Source organism: Leptonychotes weddellii, chromosome 2 (assembly GCF_054177405.1).
Source record: "Leptonychotes weddellii isolate Sample4059 chromosome 2, ASM5417740v2, whole genome shotgun sequence".
Taxonomy (NCBI): Eukaryota; Metazoa; Chordata; class Mammalia; order Carnivora; family Phocidae; genus Leptonychotes; species Leptonychotes weddellii.
Genome location: NC_138370.1, coordinates 38,998,829 through 39,020,461, shown reverse-complemented (window position 1 = coordinate 39,020,461; position 21,633 = coordinate 38,998,829). Strand labels below are relative to the sequence as shown.

At 42.8% G+C, this 21,633-nt stretch overlaps 1 protein-coding gene across 1 annotated transcript in view; it reads right to left on the bottom strand.

Annotated features, from left to right (window-relative positions):
• DOCK5 (dedicator of cytokinesis 5) overlaps positions 1–21,633 on the bottom strand; it is a 200,110-nt gene that overhangs the window by 112,731 nt on the left and 65,746 nt on the right. The window contains exons 3-5 of the mRNA XM_081812900.1: positions 14,252–14,292; positions 9,300–9,355; positions 8,556–8,652 (exon numbers count right to left, since the gene is read on the bottom strand). Coding sequence (XP_081669026.1) covers positions 8,556–8,652; positions 9,300–9,355; positions 14,252–14,292 — 194 coding nt within the window. The remainder of the gene's footprint in view (positions 1–8,555; positions 8,653–9,299; positions 9,356–14,251; positions 14,293–21,633) is intronic.

Here is a 21,633-nt window from a genome sequence, read left to right as displayed (position 1 = left end):
CGATGGACTCTGAAAAACAAACTGAGGGTTCTAGAGGGGAGGGGGGTGGGAGGATGGGTTAGCCTGGTGGTGGGTATTGAGGAGGGCACATTCTGCATGGAGCACTGGGTGTTATGCACAAACAATGAATCATGGAACACTTCATCTAAAACTAATGATGTAATGTATGGGGATTAACATAAGAATAAAAAAAAAAATAAAGTTTTGCTACCATAATTACTATAAAAAAAGAAAATTTTGCCTTTCAAAGCTGCTAGGCAGAAAGGGGATCTTTTTTTCTTTCTTGCAACCAATTTGTCTACTCTTTTTTTTTTTTTAAACACAATTTTTTTTTTTTTTAGATTTTATTTATTTATTTGCGAGAGAGAGAATGAGAGACAGAGAGCATGAGAGGGAGGAGGGTCAGAGGGAGAGGCAGACTCCCTGCCGAGCAGGGAGCCCGATGCGGGACTCGATCCCGGGACTCCAGGATCATGACCTGAGCCGAAGGCAGTCGCTTAACCAACTGAGCCACCCAGGCGCCCCCAATTTGTCTACTCTTACTTAGATTTTTTTTAAGTGTTTTCTAATTTTAATGAAGATATTAGTCTTCATATTATAGTAAAAGAAAGCAGGGAGCTCAGACTCCTCTGAGAGACCAGGGCTTTATTTGTGGCACACGTTCACAAGTTCTTGGTCTCAATTATATTAGACACTATCCAAGGGAATTTAATTATTGCCTGTTCATATCAGCCTTCTTTGCCAAGATCCCCCCAAAAGAAGGATGAAGACAGCCATTCTTCTCTGATTCACTGTGCCAAGTGAATTCTGAATAGACAAGCTGGAATACACCAAAGGAAGCAATTTCGCCAATTACTTTAAGGAAATGGATTTCACTGCCACATTTCTAAAAGTGTTCTAAGTAGGATGTTCTGTGCAATAGCTGGATCCAGATACTTCACGGGTTTCCGGGGAAGCACATGAGGACAGGTGAGGAGAAAATCAAGCACCCCCACCCACGAGACCCTGAGCCAAGGACCTGAGTCTCCATCTGTCACGCCCCCCTTCCTGTCTTCTTTTCTGAATCCTACACTGCCCAAGCCTGCCTGTGGCAGAATACCTTCTCTGTTACCATTAATCCCAACCTTTTTTGCACTAGCAGCCACTGTCACATAGTTTAAGAGGGCAGGGAATTTATTTAATGATCTCTTTGATCATCTCTGCCAAAGTCAGCACAATCCTGGGACATAGGTGCGACTCAAAAACAAATTTTGACAGTTCAAATGTAAAATGCTACTCTGGTCTCAATTTCAGTTAGAGCCACATGAACAAGAGAAATCTAAATATTCTCCCACCAGAGAGTAAAGGCATCCCTGCACTTGCTTAGAATTTCTCCCTCTTTTCCACTTGGAGATCTCAAAGGTCTCACTTTTTACATTTCCATTCTGAATGGTGTGCGCACTCTCTCTCTCTAAGAATTTCTAGAGATAAAAACAAAGTCACAAGAAAAAAACCAAACAAATAGCTTTACCTTCAGCAATGGCAAAGAGGGATACAGAAGCCCTCCAATGAGTATTGCAGAAATTCTAGAGACCATTGGGACATGGCACCACCTCCCTGGGTGTCAGAAACCTGGATTCTATTCCTCACTTTCCCAAAGAATGCAGAAGACAGTCAAAAGACTTTTCTCTGGTACTCCCCATCTCCTCTGTTCACCAACCTTTCCTCTTGCATGCAGGAGGCAAAAGGGCTGAACACCAACTACAGGGACTTGGTCTCTATCTCTCATTCTCTCATTAACTTGCTAAATGACTTTGGGCAAATCATTCCGTCTGAGATTCGCCCATCTGTAAAACAAAAGGACTGGGTCTGAGACCTTAAACTTAATGACTGCCGCAAGCAACTTCCTGATTCACTGTATCTGACTCTGACCTTGTCCCTCCCGATGTGCGCACAGGCTCGAGGCTCCATATCAAATTTCACCTGTGCAGAGCTCTCTGCAGGGAGTCTCCTGTCCTTCTCTAACTCCTGGGGTCTGGAGTGGCGTCCTGGTTCCTGTGTCCTCACGCTGCACCGCCCCCCGCCCCGCACTCTGGCGGAAAGGGAATCTGCGTGGCCCCTTGACACCCCTCCTCCCCATCCTAGTGCCTCTTCTCTTCTCCAGAAAGAGGCTTTGCCTGACTAGCAAAGGCTTCATTTTTGAAGAAAAGATGCCAGTTAAGACAATTTTTGCCTCAGGAAGTAGCGCAAGAAATCCTGAGAGGCAGGCAACCAAGACAGGGTAAAACAAAACTGGAAAGAGACCCAAAGTGCGCCCCCCTGCCCCGTCATGGTTGCGCCCCCGTCTCATCCTGTCTCTCACGAGAGAGCCAGGCCCAAGCCTTGCCACTCACAGATGGAATGCCCTGACAACAAGACCAAGTTTGCTATGGGAATTTTCTGTCCCTGGTAATAAGCAGTCAGACGCTGGTTTCCAACCATGAGACCAGCTTAATTACACTTCAGAGCATATGCTCCAGCAGCCAGTAATAACCACCAGTTTCAAAAAAGATTAGACTTGAGTAGCTTTAATCTGCGTGGATATGCAAGGATGAGAAGAAAGGCAATTGATCCACAGTGTCTGGCAAGTTCTCTACCCACACCTCAGTTATGGGTACTTTCTCCCCTCCAGATTTTTATACAACTACAGACTAGCTCAAGGTTTTATTGTACTGGTGAATTTTAAATGAGAGGAGATCAGGGGAGCCTGGGTGGCTCAGTCGGTTGAGCGTCCAACCCTTGGCTTTAGTTCAGGTCATGATCACAGGGTCATGGGACTGAGCCCTGCATGGGGCTCCCTGCTCAACGGGGAGTCTGCTTGGGATTCTGTTTCTCCCTACTTGGGATTCTGCCCCTCCCCTACTCACATGCATGTGCTCTCTCTCTAATAAATACATCTTTTTTTTTTTTTAAGATTTTATTTATTTATTTGACAGAGAGAGACAAAGTGAGAGAAGGAACACAAGCAGGGGGAGTGGGAGAGGGAGAAGCAGACTTCCCACTGAGCAGGGAGCCTGATGTGCGGCTTGATCCCAGGACCCCAGGATCATGACCTGAGCCGAAGGCATACGATTAACGACTGAGCGCCCCATGAATACATCTTTTTTAAAAAAATAAATAAATGAGAGGAGATCAGTCCATTCTACGAACTACATTTTAGCAATTATGTTCACTTGATTCAGCAATACATATTAACCACCTTCCACACCAGGCTTGTCTCGTATCTCTTTTCTGTAAGGAAAAAGGATTAGATTTAGTCTCCCAAAATTATATGAACAACACAGCCTGGCTGGCCAAAACTCACTGAACCATTTCTCCAATTGGAAGGTGGCGAAGAGCATTGAGTTAAATCTCAGGCTGAGAAGTTATAGAGTATGTTTAACATCACCAAATATCTCAGAATTTCCAGCACAGTCCCACTTTCAGAAATGTTCCTCCTTCTGTCCCCACGAATACACTCTAATTCATCAGTTTTCAAGTCCTGATTATTGGTTGAGAAAATATATTATAATGTGGGATGTGGACTCGTGCATATTCAAAAAGTGTAGCTGGGTTGTTAGTGAGAAGGGAAATATGGGTATTACATTGGTCCAATCATGTCTAAATCAATGCAGAGGCATCCGCCCCTCCAGCCAGCGGAACTCACGTGGAACAAGGGAGATGTGCTGCTAGAAAGGAAAGAAGGCCAGAGTTCAGCTCACTGGATCTACTTTCCCAGGCTGGGCAGAACAAATGATCCTGAGAGGCAGCAGAGAATAATGGGCAGAGTACTTATAAACCACTGACCTACGGCAGTTACATTCACACAGAGCTGGGAGGGAGCCCACCAGTCAGCCCCAAGCTGGAGGGCACACCCAAAAAACAACTTTGGGGCAGAACTCCACTGTGCAATCTAGTTCTTCTAACACTTCCTACCATTAGTGAGCTCTTACATGAAGCAGTGCTGTAAGGGGACAGTCAGGGGCCGTCACAACTTGATGACAAAGCGCCAGGCACTGTCCTGGAAGTTTTATCCAGATTATCTGACTGAATCCTTACAGCAAATGTTCAGGGCATATATAATATCAGTTACCATTTTAGGTGAAAGTACAACTTAGGAGTCAAAGGACTTGTCTCAGGCTGCAGAATCAGCTTGGAGGCATACCCTGGACCCAAATCCCTGCCTTCAGGATCTGAGTTCTTTCTGTTTTAGTTTGTTTGTTTGCAGTAACTATTACTGGGTTTGCTATTTTTTTCTGAATATAAAAGTACATACCAAGTAAGGGAGCAAGCCAGACTTTAAGAACCTGCCACCTGTCTGACCCCAGTGTCCACAGTCTTGTCGTTTCACTAAGGCGACCACCTCCTCATTCATAAGGTTTCCCCCTTTCTGGATCAACCACTGAAAACACACCCACTGAACAGGCTCCAACTGAGGAAGAGCAGTACAGACAAAGACAGAAACTGCTGTGAATCTGCACTCTGCATTGGCAGGCTTCCCCTTTCTTTGCTGGAATGATCCATGCCTCCCGGACTTGAGCCTAAACGAAAGAGACTTGCTATCTGCGGTGAGAAACACTTAGCCTGCTTACTGAGCGCTCAAGGCCACTCCGCCTAAGATGATAACACAAGGCAAAGGAAGTGGCCTTGGATGGGGGGGCAGGGGGCACATACAAGTGAGCTTCACAGACTCCGAGTTGGGTCAGAGGGATGCCAAGTCAAGGCTGCCCAGAAGAAGGATGTCCAGAGAGGCTACTGTTTCAAGCTAAGACGGCAGCAAGAATGCCATGTGCAGAGTCCTGGATGCTCTGTTGGCCTGCACCTCTCTTCATGCTCGCACAACCCCGTGGAGTCAACAAGGCGGAGTTTACATCACTTTCACACGGGGGCGGAATCCAGACGACGCCTGGGAACATCAAGTGACTTGCCCAAGACCACAGAGCTAGCTAGGGCAGGGCCCTGATGAGGCACCAAGCTCCCGAATTTCTAGTCCAGTGTTTGTCTTCTACAGCCTGCTTCCTCCCAAAAGCATAAAGCCAACATCACCAAGCAAGACAGTTAAATGAGACAAAATAATACTAATATAACAAAGAGGGGAAGAAGGCACATGGGGGTTGTCATCATTTCTTTTTCTGCTTTGGAGGAGTGGGTTCTCCCCTCTTCAGCCTGAGGAACTCCTCCCCCCTTTAAAATATATTTATGGTTATTTCACAAGGTTACAGTGCGGCTGCTAAAAATAAATCCCAGCTATCCAAAATCTTTCCTGTCTAGAACAATTACCTGTGTCTACGTGGCTGGGCTTACACTGGTTAGTGGATGGCATTTTCCTCTGACATAAGGCTCTGGATCACTACATACATTTCTCATGAGCACAGACTGAAAAGGAGAGAACTAGTAAATGTGTTGTAGAGAACTGTGGAGGTTCTAAGACTCTACAAGGGTCCTGAAAGATATCAAACAGGGGGTGCTTGGGTGGCTCAGTCGGTTAAGCGTCCGACTCTTGATTTCGGCTCGGGTCATGATCTCAGGGTCGTGAGATCAAGCCCTGTGTGGGGCTCTGCTCAGTGCAGAGTCTGCTTGAGATTCTATCTCCCTGTCCCTCTGCCCCTACCACACACCTGCCTCTCCTCCCCCACTTGTGTGCATGTGTATACTCTTTCTCTCCCTCTCAAAAAAAAAAAAAAAGTAAAGATATCAAACAGAACACCTGGTCTCATAATCTGAGGGAGGAAAGGCATGAGAGAAACACAAGTACTGATGTAGATTAGTAAAACTGGTATTTATCTTTACGCAAACTGAAAACTTACAGAATCAGAAAACAAAAACACTGACAAAATCGTGTGTTGGGGGGTGAAAACTACAGATTTGGGGTCCTTTTACCTTTTACCCAGTGAAGCATAATATTTTGAGGTTTGCTACTTTGATGCAAATTTTTGAGAAAGAAGTTCAGAAATTCTGCCTGAAGCTAAGTGTCAGTATTTTAGGAACAGGAACACAACAGAGAAAGTCATGATTAGTAACAAACCCATTTTTAAGTGGATTATTTTTTAATAAATAAGCATGTATCAAAAGCAGAAGCAGATTGCTGAGCCCTACCAAATGATTAAGATTCCCACAATGAATGCCTTTTACTCATCTATAGCGGCTAGCAGACATTTTCAAATATTCACAATTAACACAATGATTATTTGATTAGCTGTCAAAATCAAGATGGGAAATGTGCTGCTCTCTGAGAAAAGACAGAGGTCCTCCCTCCCTCCTTCCTTCCTTCCTTCCTTCCTTCCTACCCACCCATTTCTGCTATTACATAGTGAAATGCCCACGTAGGAAATCTTCACCCTGCGCTTACCCACACCTAACTACTAAGGGATTTTGGAAGCCTAAGTTCACGAATCAGGCTTCCTCTTCCCTGGTTGACTTATTTTTCATTTCTATCCATAGTAGACGGAGCACAGTCACCTGTGAACTGTGGAAGACAGAGATAATGAAGTGAGAACAGTTGTGTCTTAACAAGAAGAAAAGTCTACCTCATCCATATTCTCCACTCTCCAACATTACCGCTTTATTTAATTTTTTTATTTTTTGTTTACAATTTCTTTCTTTCTTTTTTTTTTTTAAGATTTTATTTATTTATTTGACATGGGGGTGGGACGGGGGAGAGCAAGCACAAGCAGAGGGAGAAGCAGGCTCCCCCCTGAGCGAGGATACCCTGGAATCATGACCAGAGTGGAAGGCAGCCGCTTAACCGACTGAGCCACCCAGGTGCCCCAACATTACCACTTTCAATATCTCATTTCCCAGTCCTTACTATCGGGTATGTTCCGCAACTCACCAATTTCCAGAGAGAATGCATTAAGGAAGTTCTCCGTGTATATGCATTCCTCATCTATCAGACTTGTTGCATCTGCCGCTAACCAATCAATTAACCAGAACCAAAGAGTGCTTTCAACAAACATACCAGATGATCGATGTAGGCCAAAGGGCTGAAAACAGCGTGTCTGTCCTCATGATTTAAGAACTTACAGGTAGCTCTCTCCTCAATTACACATAAAGAGATCAAAAGATCACTTGCATTACAAGGCAGTATGCCCCAAGGGCCAGAAAATGGGCTCAGCAGTAAGTGTTCCTATGGTCCAGAAAGAAACATTATGGACTGCCGAGTTTAGAAGCTACATTATGAGTAAGAAAGAACTTGAATTAGGCCTTGAAAGATGGGCAGGCAGAGAAAAATCCCGTGCTTTTCCAACAAACGGGTTGGTGATTTCTGCTGCTGTGATCAATCATGGGTAACAACAGCCCAGGATGGAAATGAAATCCTGCATTAACTCTTGGAAGGCATGCTAGAATGAGCTTCTGATTACTGTTTTTGGTACTAAGCGTCTATAGAGGAAGGTGTTCTCCATAAGTTATTAAGATTGGCTTTTGAGCGTTCAAATGAAGAATCAACACATGACTGAACGAAAACCTAGATAGGGCGCCTGGGTGGCTCAGTTGGTTAAGCGACTGCCTTCGGCTCAGGTCATGATCCTGGAGTCCCTGGATCGAGTCCCGCATCGGGCTCTCTGCTCGGCAGGGAGCCTGCTTCTCCCTCTGACCCTCCCCCCTCTCATGTGCTCTCTCTTTCTCTCATTCTCTCTCTCTCAAATAAATAAATAAAATCTTTAAAAAAAAAAAAGAAAAAAAGAAAACCTAGATAAACAAAGTCACATAAAGGAAAGAGAATGGCTTCCAGACCATTGGGTCTAGTCTACTCCCTCGCTGCACTCATTCACACATCGAAGGAGAAAATATACCTTCTTCCTGGGAATTCCTGGTCAGCCGGGGAAGATGCTTACAGACGCAGGACCTAGGGATGATTACTTACTTCCAAGTCCCCTAGGAAAGAGGGAACTTTAGAAAAAGGTGTTTGTGCATTCCAATGTCAAGGAAAGAGCGGCTGCCAGGGGACTTGGAGCGTTCCTGGCCTCTTGCAAGACAGCTGCCCAGGTGTTTTCACTCTGATAATATTAAAGGCCAGATCTACCTTTTCCTAATTGCAAACCTACACTCAACTTGTGATTATGGTTTATCATGGAGGGAACGTGCTGGTTCCCGTGTCATTTCCCACTGAGCTGGTGTATCTTATTCGCGTTCTGAGGTCCAACCGTTGTTGCAAGACACAGTACTTTGAGCTGCCCCTGAAAAGAAAGACTCTTTAGACCACTGCTTAATACCACTCAAGTTGCAGAGTCTGTAAGATACGCTGGCTAAAGTAAAGAATGCTGCCCTCCTGGGAGTCCTCGTGCGGCTGGGTAGTGAAACACTGACAAATTCCTATTCACCGGGAGACACGTCAAGGCTAAGAGCCTGTCCCGATGTTTCTTCCACCATCCCATGTCATCAGTGACCCTACTCCAGGACAATGAGAATCCGCTGGTTATCAGCCCTTGTACGGTCCAGCTAACATACACCTTACTCCATGCAGAGAGCTAATGTGTTGCTGACACCTTGCAGCAGAACAGACAGGCCGAGAGCCCAGAAACAATGGACCAGCTTCAAGACCCGGGGGGAAAGCTCACCACATAGAGCTTCCGCCAGATGACAGCCCATTCTCGCAGCGTCGACGTGAGCTCCTGCACCAGCGGGAGCTCCCCAGGAATCACGGTCTCGTGCTGCCTAAAGAGAACCAGACAGATGCTCACTTTACTCTGAGCTGATCATCACTATTTTTCTTGACAGGGGTCATACTCCCCACAGCGCAAAGATGGGCGTGGGGCTGATCCGGCTGGAAATAAAAGGTACCCACTGTGGGGAAATGCGTTGAGCAAACTTTATCACACCTAAGCCTGTGAGAAAAGAAGGGGCTTACCGATACAACTCTCAAAATAAACCGCTCCTGCAACGGAACAAAGGCGTTGGCCCAGCCTGGACCACCCCATTTCACATCTCTACAGGAGCAATTCGCTGAGCCAGGCCGGCTTCAGTGACTCACGGTTGCCAAACTGGGGGCTCTCAGAGATCTTACCAGCGAGAGTGCCCCACATTTATGTGTACGTGAGCACACCCAGTGAGCAGGTAGCGCAAGAGGAAGGCAAAGGCCCTCCATTCATTCATTGGTCTGTCTTTACTATCCTGGGGAAGGGTGCCAGAGAGGAGCAATTACAAAAGAAGGACTCACCTCAGGAAAAAAGTTTGTATTCACTTCTCTCGCCCGTGAGAAGTGCAACTGACGAGATGAGAGCAATAATGTACACGAGAAACTCTTTAATGATAATCTGACACGTTCACCATTTTTGAGGGGTCTTTCCGGGACTAGAACTTACCCTCGGTCTTCCACGGTTGCCTCCTTCAAATGGATGTACGTTTCAGGGAAAATCCCCTACAGAGAGAAGAACATTGGTTATACGGCCATAAAAACCGCAGGGTAAAGAGCACAATTGGCATCGGGATTGAACGAGGCAGAGGCAGGATACCCGGAGCATCGCTAGAGTGTGCGCTCAGGCTCGCAGGCCCGACCACACTGACTGTGCCTCCATGAAAGCATGGCTGGGAAGACAGAAGTTAAGATCGGGGTTCACAGAGCACGGGAGAAGTGCTTCGGAAGTGGACAAACATGTCCGGCTCCTAAAACCCTCCAGATCCTAATGCCAGGAGCTGCTGCCCTGAAGGGGTTTCGCATAATTAGTGACATGGAGGGCTATGTACTTAGTGGCCCATAAAATTATAGTGATTTTCCGAAACAATCCCTCCCTAGCACTTTCACTTAAACCAAATGCGCCCCAAATCAATTAGTACTAGTTATCTGGTTATTTTTAGTGCTTCCCAGTCTCAAATTGCTCTCCATTCTATGCTCTTAAGAGGCGATTCTACATCACTGTTGAGACGCTGCCCATGGGAAAACTAAGGCTCCATAAGGGCCTAAGAGAAAGACTGGAAACTGGTCGGTAGAAACTGAAGAAGTGAAGATCAGATCGAACCAACAGAAAGCAAGTCATGGATCTGAGTTTTCCTAAATGCTAACGGCTTCTGTTAACTGTGTGATACGCTCATCGATAAATAGAGAAACTGCCATCTGGAAAAGGCACTGCTGTTCTTTGTTTTAGGGTACTTTGCATGCCAGACCAGAAGAGGTAGGAGAAGAGCCTATTTACCAGGCACCACTGGTTCGACTGCTCCTAGCCCTGCACCTGTGGAGATCAGTGCGACCTGTAGACATTCTCTGTCGGGGCTGGCTGACTGTGGATCACTGTGTACCCAGTGATCCATTCAGAGACAGAAAACTAGTTAATTCCCACTGGGGTCAGTCTTGTGTCTGGCTTCATGTACTATATTTATCTAATACTCTTCTTTCTCCATCTTAGCCCTTCACCAATAAAACAGGAAACAGTAAGAAAATCTGAGATTGAGCTGCTCCCAGCCTTGGTGATGACAGGGTAGATCCTGCCACTGCCTGAGTCAAAAGCAAAATGACCATCCTTTCCTGCCTGGCAGGAAGAACCAAAAAAAAAGGGGTAGGCATGGGGTGTGTAAGTAAGAAAGTACTATGCTGATCTGTTATTGATAAGACCCAGAACACAGAGAGGCAAGGTGACGCTGACCTCTTTCATTATAGGGGCAGGATTCAAAGTGATTTTGGAAAACTGATCAAATAATTAAACAAAAATTCAATGTACACGTAATTCCTGTTGAGCCTAATTTCTGGTGTTCTGAAGCTCCAAATCCGTCCTTAGGGTGTCTAAGGAACTTTGGGTGTTTCTTCCTTCTGCTAAGCTGAGGTAAATGTCTTGTTGACTGCCACCTTGGTGGAGAACCAGACTTGATCATCCAGAACTCACCTTGAGGGCATGATGCTAAGTGACATAATCCAGGCACAGAAGGACAAATACTGTTACAATTCCACTTGCAGGAGGGATCTAGAGTACTCAAATCCATAGAGACAGAAAGTAGAATGGGGGTTGCCAGGGGTGGGGGAGGAATGGGGAGTGGACACTTGGCAAATGATGAACCACTCAAAGCAGTAGTTATAAGAAGCCACATCTGGAGGTTAAAATAAGATGTAACACTGCTTATCCCTGGGAATATCCTTGCAGAAGATTTTTCTCATCAAGAAGGTAAAGAAAGAATTAAGATTTTTGTGCATTCATAATCTGATGACTGGTCTCCTCCTAATAATTGGGAGAAATCCAAGATAGAAGCATTTGAAATATAAACAATGTCTTAGGTTGTAACACCCAAGCAGATTACAAGCAGATAATTTATACTGAATGTACAGATATGATGACTTTCATTTTAAGAGAATACTTATTTTGTGGCATTACCTCCCTGTTATTTGTAAGCACCATCCTTCCATGATAACATATGTCCGCTTACATCCATTTAATTGCTCTAGTAAATCTGAGCCTTGTAGAATTTTCCTATGCCATTTGACACACAGAAAGGCAGGATAAACCTGAGGGATAGATTACTAATTTATAGCTTATCTCAATTTTGATTTTCCTTTCTCAATGCAACCTACTCACTTGAGAAAAAAAAAATCAACTAATGATTCTCTAGATATTGCCCTTATCCACACTTCCACAATCCTGCCAGGATCAATAATCAATTTCTGCAAAGCTCCTTGCTTCTTCGATTCGCAAAACCACTAGCTCATTTTATCACCACTCTAAATGGCTAGGTCGCTGATAAATGACACCAAAAATTTCCATTAAAATAATAGGCCTTTCAAATAGCTCCTCCCCTAAAGACAGGCAAACGCAGGATAACAGCATTAGGAGAGGATTTCAAATAGGCTGGATCTCTTAATGAAAGGGTGTCAAAGCTGAACATAATTCATGATGACTGAACTTGAATTCCCTTAATGTTGCCTGGAGCTCTCCACCAGGAAGATATTTCAACTTAAAAATCAACAACTAAACGCACCGTCCTTGTTCGTACTATCATTTCATTGAATTACAAAGTTGAATTATCAAGAACTAAAAGAAGTTCTTCCTGAGATAATTCTTCTTATGGGTGAGATTTAAAAAGTTTAAATAAGGGTTTTTAAGAAAATGAAAACAAAACAAAACAAAATTAAAAACACACCCAGGAGCACGCTACTTCCTTTTCAAAGCCAACAACAAGGCTTTAAGCTGGATAGATTCTGATCTATTAGGAGATCACAGGATGCCTTAGAAACCGAGGTCTTCTATGTGCAAAAAGGATCCTTACATACTGTAGCTCTCTGAAAGGGAAAAGTGTGGCGGGGGACCTTGTTCCAACATGATTCACAATCACCAGTTAAAAATCAAGAATTGTGTTTGTTCTTTAAGTTCGTGTGATCTTATCTGAGAATGGGGTTTTGTTCATTTTTTTAAGTTGACATGTTTTTTTAGCAGATTGAGAAGTGGCATGTCTTCCTGCTCTTTAATAAATTCAGAACTTCAAAACGGTTAACTCCAATCACGCTTCAAAATAAGTATCATTTCTATAATTATGAATAAAATAAACAAAGATAGGGCTAAACCCAAACCAAGAAGCAGGAGTATCTATAAACCACATACAAGGATCCTAAAAGAAAGAAAGGCTTTTGTCTTACTACGCTCTCATTCATGCCAGAATGTCCCCGTCGTCGGTCCCTATTTGAAGGCCTGGAGAAATTAAAGTCAGCAAGAGATTAAATCAAAGTAGTTAAGTTGGAAATGAAAACAGGTGGGAAAACAGAGGAATTGAAGTGTGGGCAGAAGAATTCAGCATCAGGATTTGGGGAGGGATAAAAGGACCAAAATTGTGGGAGGTGACCCTCACATGACAAGCAAACACCTCTTTATTTTGGAAGATTATTAAATTGTCAACGTTAACAAACGGTGTGTGTGGACACGTAAATGTGCAAATAGTGACTTCAGAGCCAAATATATAGAAAGCTTGATCCAAATAGCGCTGGTTTCCAGTGACTACAACCTTGTAGAAAGGGGTTTCTCTGGGCCCTGAGCAATTTCGATAGTTGTGTGCTCAGATTACTTTATCACATGCCATGCTTGAAAAATAAGAACTGTGGGGTTTGTTGGGTTCTTTTTCTTTTTTCACTCACTTCTTGATAAATTCTAAAATGTTTCTCTGACCCCTCTCCTAATTAGCTATCTTGCATGTGAACTAACTGTGAAATACGATGGTCCTATCAGGTCCTATCATCGTTGCTCTTTCAAAACAAAGTGCTGACCCGCACTGCTGCCCCAGAGTGCAGCGTCAAAGGAAAAGCCCTGACCTGACCTAAAACTAACTGAGGGAGCATTAACATAACTAATAGATTTTCTTTAGCTTGATGATGAGTAGTTTTGGCACTGGCTACAGGAACCTGCTAGGGTCAGTATTTTTCAAACTCTCTGCCCATGATGCGATACATTTTCATGGCAACCCAGTCCTCAACTATATACATAAAATATAATTTAAAATACATTAAAAGGGCGCCTGGGTGGCTCAGTTGGTTAAGCGACTGCCTTCGGCTCAGGTCATGATCCTGGAGTCCCGGGATCGAGTCCCGCATCGGGCTCCCCGCTCGGCGGGGAGTCTGCTTCTCCCTCTGACCTTCCCCCCTTTCATGTGCTCTCTCTCTCATTCTCTCTGTCAAATAAATAAATAAATAAAACCTTTAAAAAAAATAAAATAAAATACATTAAAAAATATGTACCTCACACAGAAGTTTCATGAGACAGTATTTATCACGGCATTCCGTTTTCTTTTCTACTTTTCAGAATTTTGGTTTTTGGAAGATGTTGGTTAACAAGCCACAATGTTGATCTCATGATGTATTACTGGGGTTGGTTGTGAGGTTCACAGTTTCAAAACTACTACTCTGGCTTATCTATTTTATAATAAAGAATAGACTCAAGTAGAAATGGGTAGATGCTTTAGTTCTGGGATGTTAGCACGAGAGCTAAAGGACAAAGAAGAAGCACGGGTCCCCCCTGAAGGAGACAGCCAACAGTAACAATGTCACTGTGTCACCACCCTGCTGAGCTGGAGGAACAGGGAGCAACAAGCCTGCAAGGGCCCTACTTGGTGTGTGAATTCACCTCTGGCCTTTCTCCTTAAGTTGGCTGGTGGGAAATATGGTCCATGGGACTTGTGCTATTTTACTTTTACATTGAGGTCAGAGAATTTGTTTTCAGATCTAAAGAACAGCCATCCCAGAGAACACAAACTAGGTCTAGAGACAGCAAGGAGCAGAAAATGGGATCAGGTAGCATAACACAAAACTAGCAGACAGATTCAAATTTAAAAAGTAAACGATAAGCCATACCTTTTTAGATTTATTTTGGAGGGTATATCCTCTGTACCAACCTGCCGGGGAATAAGAAAACACAATCTTTTATGTTATGTGAGATAATATAAAGATATGAGCAATATGCATCCTCATATTCTATTGGAATACCTGGATGGCATCCAAGAGGCAATTAGCAAACTAATTAGAATATGAACATTTTAGTTGATTACACAATCAAAATTTACACAATCAAAATCTAGATCTATATTAGAGCTTTATTCTCTTCATAGGTAAAGATTTAAAATTCACACAGAACTTCGCCTCATCTCTGCTCCTTTGAGAAAGGACAGAACAAAAAAACAAGACAGAAGGCAGCTCAACCTCTTAATACCTTAATACCTTAGACATTCAGTAAGCGTTTTTGCATGAATGAAGAAGGTCTTTCATCCATATATATATACATTCTACAAGTCACCCTATACTACTAAAATAAATACTTTAAAATAATTTATATAGTCTCTCTCTTATCTAAATTCTCAGCTGAAGCACCACTCTTCTGGAACAATTTTAAACTGGAATGGTAAATCTTACATATATAAATATTTGCACCTAACAGAGTTGAAATAAACAAATAATAAAAGAACATTTTAAACAATTCTTGGCAATGCTATTCACACCCCTGACAATAAAAAAATTTGTTGGCTTGATGAGGCTTTAAATAAAGCCTTTAACTTCTTTATAAAAATTTCAATAAATACACATACATCTATGGATGCTTTTCCACCCTCTATCTGATAAAGGGAGTACACAATTTAATTGATCCATAAACAGATAACTCATATTAAATATTTATTGAACACTCATTAGAAGTAATTTACTGTAATGATTTCCCTCATTCCCATGTCCATCAGGCATCAACTTGGTCATCTTGCCTAAGCAAACCCGGCTATAAGTGGTACATACGTGTAAAACAGCCATCTACATACAGTGAGTAGATGCAAACTGTAATTAAAACTTAAGGCATCTGCCAATAGAGTTCTAGAACTATCTTGCAATTTGTTCTACATGAAATCATCCAGAAAGGAGAGACACAATCTATTCTGGATATGTTATAAGAACAAAGTTGAATTTACCTTGATCATAAATTTAAAAATATTTTCACAAATTTTTAAACTGTCAGTATTCAAAATTTAAAGAATTTTGCTATTTTTTTGTTTTGTTTTGTTTTGTTTTACAGGAAAGAACAGGATACTATGCTGTGAAATCGTTCACAGTTTTCTATCAAGGCCCACGGTTGAGAAAAAGACATTCAAACAGGAAACACTGCTCCCAATTTCGGATGTCAAAGTGCACGAGAGAGCCAGGTGTAAGAACACCGAGCTAGACATCGCTAGCTGGTTCTGCGGCCACAGGGAAGTGCGTTTGCATGAATGACTGGTTTCAGGCTCATCCTGGGGTGGGGGAGGGGCAGGCAAGAGGAGGAACATGGTCTCTTCCAAGCAGTTTCCACGTCCCTGTGTCCTACAAAACCAAGATGCAACAGTTTGGACTTTGCTCCACTGTCACAGGGGAATTTCTCTGTCCTTGTGTAAACAGTATTTTTGCGCAGCCATTCATCACAGAATTATGCTTCCAAAACCTGTCATTTTGGTTATTTTTTTAAAATTTAAAAAAAAATTTTTTTAAAGATTTTATTTATTTATTTGACAGAGAGAGACACAGCGAGAGAGGGAACACAAGCAGGGGGAGTGGGAGAGGGAGAAGCAGGCCTCCCGCTGAGCAGGGAGCCCGATGTGGGGCTCGATCCCAGGACCCTGGGTTCATGACCTGAGCCGAAAGCAGACGCTTAACCATCTGAGCCACCCAGGCGCCCCCCGAAACCTGTCATTTTTGAAAAAAAAAATGTTTTTTTTCTTTACCTCCTAAGTCTCCTCTAGAATTGTGGTTTGTGTAAAATCCCTATCTAAACGCACAAAATTACCACACTGAATTTGTAGAATGTTCATTTTGCTTGGCGTTAAGTACTAGCAGAATCGTGTCTATCTCTGGGGTTTTACTCATATGCTGTCAGGACCCCATAAATTCAATTGCTAATAACTGCAAGGGATACAAGCAAGAACCCAGTGTTCCAGTTGATCCCAATATTTAAGACAGGATAATTATAGCTAAATACGGTATGCTTTTAAGGCTTCCAAATGCGTCACGGTGCAGAGAGATAGTGAAGGCTCTATCAAACAAGCACCTACAACCAGTAAGGAGTGTGAACTGGGGGGAATCTCGGATGCTTTTTAAAATTAGTACATTATTAAAATGAAGAGAATAGTAGGGGATGGTGAGTCCAGAGGGCCAGTCTTACCCAGATTTAGGTGAAATGTCAGTCTCAAAGAGTGAGTTTGCAAGCCCACAGATACATAGAACAGATTGGTTGGTGGTTGCCAGCGGCAGGGGTGGAGGTGAGGGTGAAATGGGTGAAGGGGGTCAAAGGGTTCAAAGGGTACAAACTTCTAGTTATAAAATGACGAAGTCATGGGGATGTAAAAGGTACATGATGGCAACCATAGTTAATAATACTGTGTTGCATATTTGAAAGTTGCTAAGAGAGTAAGTCTTAAAACTGCTCATTATGAGGAAAAAGAATTTTGTAACTACATATGCTAATGTATGTTAACCAGACTTATTGTGATGAACATTTTGCAATAAACACAAATATCCAATCATTGGGGTGCCTGGGTGGCTCAATGGGTTGTTTAAGCATCTGCTTTCCGCTCAGGTCAAGATCTCAGGGTCCTGGGATGGAGCCCACCCCCCCCCACCACAAAAGGCAAATATTCAAGAGCATTCAGATCTTGAGTTTAAGCAAATGAGTGGCCATAAGTAATTCTTTGGGATAGGAAGACTGAAAAAAGGAAAGCATTGGGGGATGGGAGACAGAAGCAAGACATGTATCTTGGCCCTTCTGCTTCCTTTCCTGAACAACTGAGCCCTGAGCCATGAAGTGGGACAGGGCAACTTAGGCATCTGCAAGGGGGGTGGGGACGGCATCCATACAGGGGGCCAGACTGCCATGGCGTGTCAGAACCAGGCAGAACAAGGTGGGCATCCATGGGGGACAAGGGGTCCGCAGGAAGAGGGTGAAGAGACGGGCATCCACAACCACGACTTCAGGGTGGGGGGGTGGCGACGGTGGAATGACATGAGCTATCAGAGAGAGAACAGACTGAGGAGGGTGTCCATGTGGAAGGAGGTGTGGTCATGAAGATGGATTGATTACATGCTGAGGAACTGATGAAATAAGTAAATACATTAATCCTGGAAGCCAGGTTTCTTATTGTCAAAGGAGAGAGTTACAAGAAAGGGAAAAAACTAGAATGAACCTGAGATGCTGGACTGGACTTGAAGGTACCCCTGTGTACGTATGACTCCTAAAATAGGTAGACAGGTCAAAATTAATAGATGTGTTAACCTGTATTTATACACAGATGCACATTATCCCTGGCTCTGCTGATACATACTGGTTCTTATTTATTTATTTTTTTTGACCCTGAGAAAGATGATGATGGAGAGCTCAGAAAAGAAGCCATGTAAGTGGCCGGGAGAGCAACCAGTCCTGGACAGAGCAGGAGGGCAGAGGACTCCATGGAGAACAAATCCAAGAAAGCAAGTGGAACCGCGAAATTGTCTCATTCATCTGAACATATGAGAAGGAGGTAAACACTTCTGGATACGAAAAAGAAGTAGGTCCACAGAGAACCAAGAAAAGAATTAACACCTCTAGAAAAACATTATTCAAGCTAGGAAATAGAATGAAGGTACAGCCCACAGCATCTGCTGCTTATACTACATAGACTCAGTAATCTAAATAATAACTTTGAAAAAATTACGATGTATCTATACTGGGAGGTCTCTATCAGACACAGACAGGTATATGCATGGCTGGCAGGAATTTTAAGAGAGCTAAATCCTTATCTTCCATTAGAAGCAGTTAATAAATGAAAATGGAAATATCAAGTAAAGAAGCACAATTCTTTAGAAATGAAAAAGCATATACCACAACAAAGGGCTGAAAGAGTTGAAAGTAGAATCAGAAACCAAGAGGAGGTGGGAAGAGACGGCTGTTTATCATAAACTTGACAGGAATGACTTGGCCTTTAAAATTATATGCATTTATGACAATGATAAATTTGAAAATTAAGACAAAAAATACAGCTAATAAGTCCTGGTAAGCCAGGACTAGAAAAGGCAAAATTATAGAGAAAGAAAACAGATCAAGGCTGAGCTTGGTGTGAGGTTGGTACAGGGGACATGGGAGAATCTGGGGGTGCTGATAAAATTGTTCTCTATCTTGTAGTGGCATTTCAGATTGCATGCATTGGTCAAAACCTGTATGCTAAATAGGGTGAATTCAACTCAATGTAAATAATTTTTTTTTTCTAGATGAGATACTACTCTACAACCACTTGAATGGCTAGAGTTAAAAAGATGTTCTCTATGAAGAGTTGGTACAAATATGGGCAATTAGAATTCTCTCACATTGTTTGTAGCTACACATAAGATTAAACATACATGCACTATATGTTAATTAACAAAATTTAAATAAAAAAAATATATATACATATGACCTATGACCTAGCAATATCCCCACTTCTAAGTATGCACCCAAGATCAGTAAAAACCAGGCACCCGGGTGGCTCAGTCTGTTAAGCGTCTGCCTTCGGCTCAGGTCCTGGGATCGAGTCCCACATCAGGCTTCCTGCTCAGCGGGGAGTCTGCTTTTCCCTCTCCCTCTGCCCCTCCCCTGCTCCTGCACTCTCTCTCCCTCTCTCTCAAATAAAAAAATTAAATAAAAAAAAGATCAGTAAAAACTTACATTCATAAAAATACTTTACAAGAATGTGTATCGAAGCTTTATTATTAGTAGTCAAAAACTGGAACCCATTGAAATGTCCATCAATAGGAGTATCGACAAACTGTGGTATATTCACATAATAGGGTATTACTCAGTGATGAAAAGGAATGAACTACTGTCATAAGCAACATCCTCGATGAACCTAAAAACATTACGTGGAATGAAAGAATCCAAAGACAACAGACATGCATAATTCCATTTATATAAAGTTGAAGAGCAGGAAAACCAATGCATGGTGACCTTCCTTGGAGCAGTAGTTGCTTTTTGGGGTGAGAATTGTGTAGAAGAATGCAACAGGGAGCTCTTTGGGGCAAGGGAAATGTTCTATAACTTGGAGTATCACGTACATGGGGTGCATTCATTTGTCAAAATTCATTGAATACCTGAGTGTATTTTACTGTATATAAATTTTATTGCAATTTTTAAAAGCCATACAAAATTTTATATTATCATATAAGCATTACAAAGTAAGCCCTTCAAGGTGATACAGAATTCCATGATAGTGACATTGCTCAAATATTACTAAATATTTTTGTCTGAAACTGCCTCTGAAACCAGAGTGAGCCATGTGTGAAAAATCACGGGACCATTTCTCCATCATTTTTACTTTTTATTGTGCCTCCTTAAGACATTATCCCTCTTCCCTCCTCACTTTACGTGCCAAAGCTAATCTGCAAATAGCAAAAACCGAGTTTTGCTATTTCCAAAAGATCGATCACAGATTGGAGATTCATTTACTCATTCAACAGAGAGATGCCAAGAGAGCAAGACGTACAGGGTCTCCATCCTTCTAAGTCTTGCTTTATCGTGGGAAGAAAAAAACCACATACCTGTAAACACCCAGCAAATAAACAAAGTAACTGCACAGGAGGCTAAAACATATTAAGGAAGGACAGTACTGTGGGAGAGGGATGGGCGGGGGTGGGGCTACTTTGGAAAGTGTGGTTAGAGACTCTTGGAGGAGCTACTGGAGCCAAGGGCTTACATCGCTAATGTGGTCATTCATTTATTATACATAAAAACACTGAACACCAGCGGGCCAGACCTTGTCTTCAAGGAGGAAGCAAACAGATCCATAAACAAATAATTGAATACAAAGGGCTCCTAATGGGCAGACTTGAAGACACTGGCGTACAAAGGGAGAATTATGAATATGCTAAAGACTCCGAAGGCAATTCCTGAGGGGGACTCAAGACTGTCTGAACCATAAAAGCATTATTTAGATGTGTAACTCATGGAGAGTTTTGTAAAAGCTCTCCTCGTTTCGTAGTCCCACAATAAATTAGTCCCACCCCCAGAACAATAAACCCTTTTTGTGTTGTCAAATATACATCAAATATACTATTTTAACTATTGTTAAGTGTTCAGTTCAGTGGCATTAAGTACATTCACAATATTGATACTGTTGACCTGCCAGGGATTAAAGGCAAGAAACAGACAGGGAGCCACTGTTTACATGCACCACGACGTAGGGGAGGGGAAGGGCTGCCAGGGAGGATCCACATAGGAAGAGCAGGTGCTAAATCCTGTTGTTTTTCCTTTAAGTGTCACTGGTCTGGCAGTTAATTAGGCCAAGGTCAAAGGTCCATCCCCTGTGGGCCAGGTAAACCCGTTGGGTTCCTCTGGCTGGTTCCCATGGCCAAAGCCTGCCCTCCCATCCCCAAGCGAATGTCCCTCAGAGAGATGGCTGAGGTCCCTCCAGGGAAGCTGGTGAGCAGAAACAGCTGGGTACAAACTCCTCAGAGGACAGACAGAAATAGCTCAGCTGTTGGAGCCTTGTCCTCCAACTACGGGATGCTCACTTTCCAAATGCACTGGGCAGTTCACTGGTGTTTTTACTTTTTGTTTTTTTTAACTTAAATTCAGTTAATTAATATAATGTATTATTAGTTTCACAGGTAGAGTTCAGTGATTCATCAGTTGTATATAACACCCAGTGCTCATTACATCACGTGCCCTCCTGAATGCCCATCACCCAGTTACCCTGTCCCTCCTCCGGTCCCCTCCAGCAGCCCTCAGTGTGCTTCCTATAGTTAAGAGTCTCTTATGATTTGTCTCCCTCTCTGATATCATCTTGTTTTATTTTTCCCTCCCTTCCCCTATGCTCCTCTGTTCTGTTTCTTAAATTCCATATGAGTGAAATCATATAATTGCCTTTCTCTGATTGACTTATTTCGCTAGCATAATACCCTCTAGTTCCACCCACGTCATTGCAAATGGCAAGATTTCTTTTTTTTTTTTGATGGCTGAGTAATATTCCATTGTAATATTCCACATCTTCTTTATTCATTCATCTATCGATGGACATCTGGGCTCTTTCCATAGTTTGGCTATTGTGGACATTGCTGCTATAAACATTGGGGTGCAGGTGCCCCTTCGGATCATTACATTTGTATCTTTGGGGTAAACATCCAGCAGTGCAATTGCTGGGTCATAGGGTAGCTCTGTTTTTAACTTTTTGAGGAACCTCCCTACTGTTTTCCGGAGTGGCTGCACCAGCTTGCATGCCCAC